Here is a 10512-nt window from a genome sequence, read left to right as displayed (position 1 = left end):
GGAGCTCGCTCTTCAAAGCCTTCTACTCTTCGTTCTGCCCTAGGGTTAATTAACGTGATCCAAACAGCGAATGATCAGAGGGAGAGAGGAGAAATCTCCAAAGGTTAAGTAGCACATGGGAAGCATGTTGTCAGAAGAAGAGAAGAAGGAAAGCGATTTTTTGTTCTCCTCGTTTCATGTTTTAAATGAGAGAGCTGCGACGCAGAGCCAAGGTATTTGTAGGACACCTTTGGAAAAAGAAACGTTCTTGTGTTTCATGTTCAGGGATTACAATCCATTTCCCAAATTCCATGTCACGTTGACGTACAGAAAAACTTTTTTAATGATTTCTCTTTTAGATGTAACGTTTGTACAACATACTCATAACACTGTTACAGTATTTATACCCAAGACAAATTCTTTGAGGATTTGAGAGCCCAATACACCAAAAATATTATAAATGTATAGTAATCATCTCATTTAAATCGTCTCTTGGATTATTCAAAAACGCGACTTACTTCCGATGCATAGATATTCACGGACTCACTTGTCATTCAAGTGAACTAGAAACCATTCCCTTCTAATAATTAACATGGAGGTGCTCCTCTTACTGTGGCTTGCTACTGACATTTGGTTCATGCTCAAGTGTCTGTCTAGCTGATTTCCATCCCTTGCAAGGTGCTGAGGAAGTATGTGCATGTGTGGGTAATGTGAGTGTGTGTGTGTGTGTGTGTGTGTGTGCATGTGTGTCCATATGTGTGTGTGTGTGTGTGTGTGTGTGTAATGTGTGTCCATGTGTGTGTGTGTGTGTGTGTATAAAGTGTGTCGTTTGTGTGTTCTATCGGTCCTTTGGACATTCTTACAAGGACATCAGTGGCATCAGCAGCTTCAGGAGTTTTTCTCAAAGCAGTGGTGGGTTCCTGACCAACAACCTTTTACAGGTTAGGACCCTCTGACCAGACAACCCCAAACATATCACACATACAGTATGTCACTCACTTCCCACTCATTAAGGAGAAGAAACAACCAGGAACGTCCATAACCTCTGTTGAACAAAGCAGACATTATATTACATGAGTGCATTATGTATGCAGACTTGAGGGTCATTAATGGACAGACCTAATGCAAGACGGTTTAATTACCCAACATCAGTCGGCCCCTCGTGTCTGGGGCGCATGCATCTCATTAGCCCGACACATCCACGCACAGCCCTGATAGATCCACTGTCTCCCAGGTTCTTAGTGAATTGTCATTGTGGTCGAAATGCAAAGTACACACTCCACAGCTGATCCAGAGGCATGTGCAAACAACACAGACAGAGACCTGGAGAGAGAAGAGAAGAGAAGAGAGGGAGAGAGAGAAAGAGCTAGAGAGAGAGACAAAGATAGAGAGAGCTAGAGAAAGAGACAAAGAAAGAGAGACAGAGAGAGAGAGAGAGTAAGAGAAAGACAGAGACAAAGAGTAAAAAAGACAGAAAGTAAGAGAGACAGAGTTAGACCGTTACAACCACTTCTGAAACACTAAACTATTTCTCGGTACATCTGGCTCGTTGCACCTGCTCTTACATATGTCCACCTCTAACCATCTATTGAAACATATCAGAGGGGGAAGCTGTGTACGCTGTGTACGTTTGGATGAAGGGATTGATTGGTGGATGTGAAGATGGAGGTTTGTTATGAACAGGGTTAGGATTGATGGAGAAGATGGGTGGATTGACGCGTGCATGGATGATTTGAATTAGATGGACGGTGCGGGTGGAAGGAGGGAGGACAGGACGTAGGCTCGAATGGCTGGGTGGAACGGGACGAGGGATACATGGACCGCTGAAGTGAAGGTGGGTTTGGTGGATAAAGATGGAGAGACGTTAGGATAAGCAGCCACAGGGCCCCCCCTCCATCCACCCCCCCCCCAGCACACGGAGATGAAGAGCAGACTTCAAGCAAAGATAAAACTCAGCATCCCCTCCCAGCCCAGAGCATCACAGAGTGCTGATCTGATCAACTAGAAAGAAAAAAAGTCGGTTAGATCTCCGAGCACACTTTTCTGTATGCTAGGTTTTGATGAGTTTCACATGAGAACAAATTCAGACATCTTCACTCACTCCCAGATTGACTTTAAGGATAGATTTGCAGTAGTTTCCAAACATCAGACCCTCTGTAAATCTACAGGCGTCTGATAGAGAAAGTCCTGGCCTCTGAGGACAACAAAAGTGAAACTTCTTCAAAGCGGGAAAACACCACCCTTCTTGTTTCTCAGCGTGGTTCTATTTCTAGAAACTTGGCTGAGAGTCTTCTCTGCAGACAGACGGACCGACTGCAAGAGGAGACAGGCCCCCTCTTCTTCTATGTTTTTTTTGTTTTTCCTCCTCTTATGTACTTCTTATGTCGTCTCAATCACACGTCGGCGCCTTCACAGAGGAGCCGGGGCGGCGGAGATCCTCCAGCCTTTGCTGCCGCTGCCGCTGCCTCAGATCGGAGGCTCATAAAGGAAGCGGGCCCTGACAGCGCCTGGAGGCTGGGAGCCGTCCGGGGGCCTGCGAGCGCCACGCACTGGAAACCGCCCCAGCGCAGGAGCCATCTTCACAGGGAAGGAGTTGTCCTTCACTGTGGCGCCAGGGCTCCCAGAGGGGGATGGACGGACGGGAGGGAGGGAGGGAGGGAGGGAGGGAGGGAGGGAGGGGGTGTCAGGGTGCTGGGAGGAGGGGGGGTGCAGCATAGAGAGTCAGCCTCTTATTTACCATACACAGGATCCCTCCCTGGCCTTAATGAGCCGGGATATTCAGCGCCACAGAGGGGGCAGAAACAGGGCCGCCACACGCTCACCCGAAAGACGCCGGATTAAATAATGATAATTAAGAAAATATTAATCAAAGGCATGTTTGGCGGGGCTGCTGCTGCCGCTGTAATTGTGTTGAGGGAGCCGCTCTCCCAGCTTAGCCTTCAGGAGTTCTCATTTAAACAGTCTGACTGAGGCCTACAGAGCTGCAGGCACACACACACACACACGCAGGCACGCACACGCAGGCACGCACACATGTGCATGTACACACACATATACATACACAGTACACACACACACACACACTTAAATGTGGACTTACAACTTTAGAATTAAACATCCTTTGGTCTCTGAGTATTTAGTCTGGGTGCAGATGAGAGTGATGCAATTTAAAAAAAAAATGATTCGAGAAGAAGAGAAGTCGATTCTCAAAGTTGGATGTTTTGTTCAATGCTATGAATTAATGAGAAGCACAAACTAAAGCCTTCCCGATCTACAGTTGGTGTGGTTGGCGGGCCCACAGCAGCAGCAGCAACACAGCTGTACTGTGAAACTTTAATGGCAGCGGTCGCCCGGAGCACGGCGTCCTGGGCTCCCCCGCTCGGCTGCTGCCCTGGTGCTCCTCCGGCAGATACAACGGGAACCAGCGCTGGCACGACGCGCTATTTCTTAACACCACCACTGCCAGACAAGATCAATGGACGACTGCAAGATTATCTATGGGATTATTCTTGTTTTGATCTGCGCTAGTATTCATTTTTTAACATTGTTTATTTCTAAAACGGGGGTATTGTTAAGTAATCACATTGGAAAATGCACCTTTTAGGAACTCGAGTGTTTCCCATTTGACTCCAGTTGTTATGGTAATAGCAGGCCCCCCATTTCCTTCCCAGCATGCTCTGTGTTTGACATTCATGGGGGTTAAGGTCCTCTGGATGATTAACTGCCGACGTTTGGGACAGTAAATTAGACTGTTTCAATTGAGGAGAGAGATCCCCTCGGATCTGGTGGAGGGGGTCCCATAGGCGGGTGTTGAACATAACAGCATGTTGTACATCCACATAAAAAATAAATGATATGGCGGTGCTCTCGTCTTTATGACGGGAGGCGTTAATCTGTCATCCCACCCAGTGGTAAATCTCACACTCTGCCGGATGATGTACAGCCCGGGCGTCTAAGAGATGATCTTTCTTTTATTGGCGATAAACACGGACCATCACAAAAGGCTCATTTTGTCATCAATATTATTACAAAGTGTTATAAATCCAACAGCTTGTCAAAATATTAAAGGAGTTTAGCTGCTTTTGGGGTTGATTGGTTATAATTGTGTTATCTTTCTGTCACGTGAATGATCGAGGTGTGACGGCGTTATTTGATCATTTATTTGACGTCTAACCTCCTCCTCCTCCGGTAGTTATCAGATTCCTCCCCGGCTGGTTCAGAAGGTCCTCCTTGTGTTCTGGGGCTCTGGTTTTGCTTATGAGTAGGAATGTCTTGTCAACACCGGCGGATCTGTTTCACCCTGAGAGACAACAAACTAAACAGCAGAAACACACTACACATATACGCTTGTTTAGTAGCCTGGTATGCAAATCTTCTTTGCCGAAGGTAAAATATATTTTTTAAATTAAAATATTAGCGCAAAACAAACACAGAAAAACACACTAATGACTCATCATACCACCTCGCACCTGAAGAACTGAGAAAGACATAATGGTTAGGATTATGAAGATTATTTGTAAGCACCATAAGGCCTATAAGGCTGTTGTTATAAAGAACACATGATACTCTGAAATATGTAAGAAATGCTAATGCATTCACCGAATTAATAGGTTGTAGAGTAGACGATTTAAGATTTTTAAGAATTTGTTATATTTCCAAAAATTATATATCTGCCTTGTGTAAATTATTGTACATATTATATAAATGCAGCTATATAATTATCAATTGAATGACAACCTGACTCTTAAATTTGTATTTCATTTTTTATTATAAATGAAGAGCAGCGGACTAGCGCTCACAGCATGAAGCAGGATGATGAACAGACGCGCTCCACACAAAGACCTACCGAACACCTGTAGCGCCCTCTAGTGGCTATCTGCGTGCGTTGTAAACCAAAGGACAATGGACCATGGAAAATAGCAGTATTTCAATAGGTCGATTTCAAATATAAGCTGCATTCTTCATCTTGAAAAGTCATCGCAAAACAACTCTAACTGCAACTTGGAATGTAAAAGTGCCACGTGTTCACTTTGATGAAAAGAAAAAAAGCATTCATTTCTTCCAGTATGATATAAGTGATCCAGTTTGCGAAGTGACTCTTCTAATCATCTCCTCCACACAGGCTGAGCAGGGCCCTCTGGTAGTCCCCCTTGGTGTGTTCCTGCACAGACGACAAAAGAAGGACGTCAGATCAAAACCAAACCATAAAAAGAATGGACTCTTAAGCGTGTATGGTGGTCTGGAAACACCTGGTTCATACTCACGAAAATGGTCTTGTGCAGAGACTCTCCGTATTGGGTCTTGTATTCCCCACGGATCTTCCTGAGGTCCACCTCACAGCGCGACACCATGATCCGGGTCAGAACCTTCTCCTTCGCCCCTTTGCTCTGAGAGGGGGGGGGGGGGGGGGGAGAGAGAGAGAGAGGGGATCAGAAGAGCACGGAGCTTACATCGGACAAAGCACATTCTGCTCAGTTCCTGCAGGAACGTACATTTATCTCGTTTTTAGATTTACATATAATCCTTTCCCAAAAAGCGTGGGGCTTAAATAAAGCACTGCAGGGAGGGAGGGGGGAGAACAGTATTTACCTTCATGGCGTCGTTGAGTCTGCTGGCAAAGTACAGCTGCTTGTTTTCCAGGCAGTCCACTGCAATAGAAACAGCAGACAACAGTTACACAAAGACGTCATTGTGGTTCAACACTGAAAAAAACCACAAAACATGCAGCAAAAAACCCAATTATGATCCATTGAGATATTCCAGAACATGTTTTGGCAGCTGTGGTAGGCGAGGTTGGCATACCTAGCGTTAGGAAGGACTTCTCCAGGTCACCTTTGACCTCCTTGCGGATGCTCTCCTGCATGTCGTATGGGCTGTAGCTCTTGTACTTCTGGAACACTGAAACACACACACACACACACACACACACACACACACACACACACACACACACACACACACACACACACACACACACACACACACACACACACACACACACACACACACACACACACAGAGCTATGATGATCTATTCATTTTACCTCAGACTTTTACTAAGGAAACAGCTTTTGCATCATATATTTAACTGAAGTGTCGCTCCGGTTAAAAACACGGACACAAGACCAACACAAGAGAAGAGGAGTAGCATACCTTTCTGTAGATGGGGCGCACTCCTCTCAGAGAGGATGGATATCCAGCAAGCTACATCCGTTCCTTTTCTCTTCACCCCGGCTTCGTAGAGAGCCTGCACACACCGTTTCATTGAGATGGATAAAAGGACCGTTTTACAGACTCATTTAGTGACATAGACATCAATATTGACAATTCTGTAGCACATCAAAAATAATCCTGAAAATGGTGGGACACTTCAAACGTTTCTTGAAGCAGATTCATTTCAGGCGTTCTCAGATCCAGCTGAACTCACCCTGGCGTCGTCGTCTATCTTCTGGTAGTCCACGATGCTGGACGGGTCCGCCCTCTGGCCCTGCTCAACACACGAGAGAGAAGGGAGCATCCGGTTTAGCTGCCTGACAGGGGACTGTGAGCCGTCAGGTCCTACCGGGGGCCCCACCAGGGGTCCCAGCGCACCTCCTTACCTGCACGAGGGCCAGGAGCAGCTTGGCGAAGTTTCCAGACGTGTCCCCGGCCACGTCCTTGTCCAGGTCCTTCTTGAACACTGTACAGAGCAGGGTTCAGAAGATGTTAACGCGTGTGTGAGGAAATTCAAATTCAGAAGGAGAACAAGAGTTGAACTGTGAAGGGATATGGGACTGTTGGTTAAGCAGAGCGGAGGGGAGTGTGTGTGTGTGTGTGTGTGTGTGTGTGTGTGTGTGTGTGTGTGTGTGTGTGTGTGTGTGTGTGTGTGTGTGTGTGTGTGTGTGTGTGTGTGTGTGTGTGTGTGTGTGTGTGTGTGTGTGTGTGTTCCAAGGATTCTAGTGAATCCCTACTTGAAGAATGGTGGTAGTACTTACACTCCTTGTACACTCTCTTGATCTCCAGCATCTCTGCTTTGCTACGGGAACACACAATCTCAATGAGTGTCTCCTCGTCAGTTCCTAAGCCCTGAAGAAAACAACCACATATTTTACATTAATAATTTATTAATGTTCACATAAGCCATTCTTAACATACGTGAAACTCTGTAGGATACTGTTTTCTTTCATGTTTAAGGATACAGAAAGCAGAAGACATTTATCCATATCCTCCAACAAAATCGGAAACAAGGCTTAACCACGCCCCTTGTCGTTTCTGGTTTCCGGCTCAGACTGTACCGGCCCTCCCCAGAAGTTCCGCTTAAACAGCAGGAATTCTGGAGCCGAAATGATCGAATCTCAAACAGTCAAAATGTTAATGCCTCCCAAACCACTAGAGGGCGGTGTAACACCGAGTGTGCGTTTACCTTAATGGAGCCTTTGATCACGCTGGCATCATACTGCGCTGTGCTCTTCATCAGACCCAGGATCACAGACTCCAAAGAGCCAGAAAGAGCATCTTTCAACGCAGGGATCATCTCCTTAAAATAGAAACAACAGACACCCATGAGGTCATTTGTAACTTTGTGTTTTTCTGAACCACACCAATTCAATCCCAGACAGACATTATCATTATCACTTATTGGGAGAGACTTCTAGGGAAAGACACATTGCATCCCTAATCTAGATGGAGGGGTTCCCCTTTTTTTTTTCTTTTTCTTCTTGAGGCTTCCTCCTTGATAATTAAGGGAGTTTTCCTTTTCTGTTTGTGGTTGTTAGTGTAAGGGGAGTGTCATAACATAAGAGGTAGAGAGAGAGAGCCCAATGTGATTAAGGACAACAGATATCTATGTGAATTGAACGAGGCAGGTCTAACGCCTAGGTCCTCTTGTGCTCTACCTTCTTGGCTCTCTTCTCATAGGCGAAGGCAATCTCTCTCCTCTGGGAGTAGGTTCTCTTGGTCAGAATGTCGATGATGGTGCTCTCATCCACTCCTATAGCGCCAAGAAGAGGAGAGGTCGTTAGAAAAGATAAGAGGCTCTGAGATGATCAATCGTTTCCATGATTAAAGATATGTTAATGAGACTCGTAAAGAACAGGATTGATGAGGTTACTCAAGTTGAATGACTCATGCTAACATAACGGTACCACTGTTATGTCGGCATAACATTGGCACGAACGGTGGTTCTTTCTTGTGATAACAGTAGTACAAGGAAGCAGGTGTGTTGGAGTGGGTCTGTCTTTGAGATATTCCTAATATTGCAACAATCCAACGCTTTGGAAGTAAACATGTGCCGGAACTAAATGCATATATCCCCCAGCCAAGAGCCCCTACCCTTGGTCTTGATGGCGGTCTCTATCCTGGCTGCATCCGTGCCCGGGTCAAAGTCCTTGAAGGGGACCAGGGCGGGGTAGGTGGGGTCCACGGTCTGAAGGAAGGCAAAGCAAGTCCTTATAATACAATAATAATCAAATAATAACTTGGTTCAAAAATAGTGCTGTGAGTGTGTTTTGTGAGTTGTTTTTAGGTTTCATTGTTGTGGAGACAGATATATACAGGCTACTGCATTTCTATGTGCCATTACCGCTGCGTTCAGGGACAGCTGACCCAGAAACTCTGATACCATCGCCATTTTGATAGTCCTGGAGAAAAAAAAAGTCAGTTATGAACTCCAATCTTATTTTGGTGAATCATCACATGCAGCCCATAAAGTTACATCTATATGCAATATAGAACTGTTCCAGCTGAGCTTTCCAGAGCTGGTTTCCCCGTTGTGCTGAACATGTCACATTGCGTCAGAGCCCCAGAAGCACTTGGAAAAATAAATCAAGTTAACCGCGAGTTCAGGCAGGGAGAGAGTGAGTCATGAGGCTGCTGCCATCCGATCACAAGGACCACTTTCTTCGACTGCTCCACTTGCAGGAACCCAGCAGTGGGATTACAACAGAATACTCAATCATCACGCCAGACTATTTACTGTTCCTGAGCTGGGAGGGATCAGAGGCCAACCCTAGGAACAATAAAGGCCCCCAGATGGTATCATTAGTCTCCAACAACCGGGGGTTCCTCTGGAAACAGAAAGAAGCCCTACTGCGGCTCGGACAAAACTGTATTAGACAGCCTTCTAAAAGTACAAGAGCAGGACCTTGAAGATAATACAGGGGTGTGGGGTCACCTCACTTAACATTTGACGTACCCAGCAACTGTAATAGACCAGACACACAGGGGTCACCTCACTCAAGATTCAACGCACCCAACTGTAATCTCAACAGTAATACACAACACAGGCTCTCAAACATGCAACACACACACAACCCCCATCTGTCATGTGAACTATTTCAATCAGTTTGAGCTGCCATTCATTGCGTAGGTCATCATGAATGGGAGCTTACCTGTGTTTCGTCCCGACTAGAGAAGTGAAGCAGCTGTACAGTCCTGGTTCCTCGGTGAACTGGGTGTGGTTGTTAAATACCATCAGGGGTGCACACTCTGCAGACCGGGATGTGGCTTCCAGTGCCTCCTCCTCCACTCTGCCCAGCCCCCGCCCACTTCAGTGCTTCCATGCGTCAGGCATGGCTGAGACCCCACCCTGTTCCACCAGCCTGGCCTGGCCGACCAGGAAGGCAAACACCCCCGCCGCCACCGGCGCTGAATCACTGTGATTAATGCACTATGCTGGATTTGAGTGGAATGAACAGAAAAACAGACAAAGAGATACAAAGCTAGCAAGGGAGCAAGTGGCATGGAGACACGGAGACACAAGTTTCCCTAACTGAGTCTTAGCAGAGGGCAGAGAACGAGTTTGTATAGCATACTTAGACAGGTTCCGCAACGTGGAGTGAAACAAATCCTAACTTTTCACAGTGTACAACATGAACAAACCAATGCAGACCTTTTTTTTTTTTTTTTAACAAACAAAACAGATTTATTATCGACATTTTCAGTAACAAAAATAGAGAAAACTATCTACGAATAGAAAGCAACACGAGTGAGTTTAAGTGCTGGGTGTTGGCGGTGGGAGTGGGACGGCTGTGCTTTTCGCTTTGGCTTTTTTCTTTTTTTGTTTCTTCTTTTTGTTCTTGGTCTTGTTGGCACCGGGCTGGGCCTTGGTTCTGCTGGACTGGCCCGGGCCACAGTTCCCTTTCCTGGTCTGCTACAATAGATAGTGGGGGGGGGGGGGGGGTGGAGGATATTACTCAATGGCTGCTGACAAACGTACATCAGAGAGGTGTTACAGTTGAGGTATTTTACATTCTTCTAGGTGATTGATTATAGAGTCTCCAAAGAACGTTTTGCAATGTTTCTGAGGCAAGTCAGGATGTAACAATTTAAAGAATAATAATTGTATGCATCGTGAGCAGGGCTTGATAGATAAATATAATGGCGTGGGGCGAGAGTGAGTGAGTGAGTGAGTGAGAGTGAGTGCGAGTGTGAGAGAGAGCGAGTGTTGAGGGAGAGCGAGTGTGAGGGAGAGCGAGTGTTGAGGGAGAGCGAGTGTGAGGGAGAGCGAGTGTGAGGGAGAGCGAGTGTGAGGGAGAGCGAGTGTGAGGGAGAGCG

The 10512-nt window shown here is 46.2% G+C and overlaps 2 protein-coding genes and 1 long non-coding RNA gene across 4 annotated transcripts in view; all 3 read right to left on the bottom strand.

The window, feature by feature from the left end:
* Positions 1–304: 304 nt before the first annotated feature.
* LOC132465237 (uncharacterized) lies at positions 305–2613 on the bottom strand. The gene is made up of 2 exons (XR_009527480.1): positions 1122–2613; positions 305–1024 (listed from the first exon to the last, which is right to left on the bottom strand). It is a non-coding gene; the product is annotated as an uncharacterized LOC132465237 (long non-coding RNA).
* A 2115-nt stretch (positions 2614–4728) lies between these two features.
* anxa2a (annexin A2a) lies at positions 4729–9483 on the bottom strand. Its single transcript, XM_060062010.1, has 13 exons — positions 9348–9483; positions 8540–8597; positions 8290–8383; positions 7854–7948; positions 7382–7495; positions 6954–7044; positions 6579–6658; positions 6407–6466; positions 6133–6226; positions 5782–5877; positions 5569–5627; positions 5244–5366; positions 4729–5140 (listed from the first exon to the last, which is right to left on the bottom strand). Exons 1-13 carry the CDS (start codon positions 9428–9430, stop codon positions 5081–5083), a joined length of 1107 nt encoding a protein of 368 aa, XP_059917993.1. The 5' UTR covers positions 9431–9483; the 3' UTR covers positions 4729–5080.
* A 327-nt stretch (positions 9484–9810) lies between these two features.
* ice2 (interactor of little elongator complex ELL subunit 2) overlaps positions 9811–10512 on the bottom strand; it is an 11327-nt gene continuing 10625 nt past the window's right edge. Inside the window, exon 15 of one of the 2 annotated variants that reach the window (XM_060061890.1) lies at positions 9811–10108. In XM_060061890.1, coding sequence (XP_059917873.1) covers positions 9950–10108 — 159 coding nt within the window. In that variant the 3' untranslated portion in view covers positions 9811–9949. The remainder of the gene's footprint in view (positions 10109–10512) is intronic. The other variant, XM_060061891.1, reaches the window with a different exon arrangement.

Source organism: Gadus macrocephalus, chromosome 9 (assembly GCF_031168955.1).
Source record: "Gadus macrocephalus chromosome 9, ASM3116895v1".
Taxonomy (NCBI): Eukaryota; Metazoa; Chordata; class Actinopteri; order Gadiformes; family Gadidae; genus Gadus; species Gadus macrocephalus.
The sequence above is the reverse complement of the archived record's forward strand: the minus strand, read 5'-3'. Positions and strand labels throughout refer to the sequence as shown.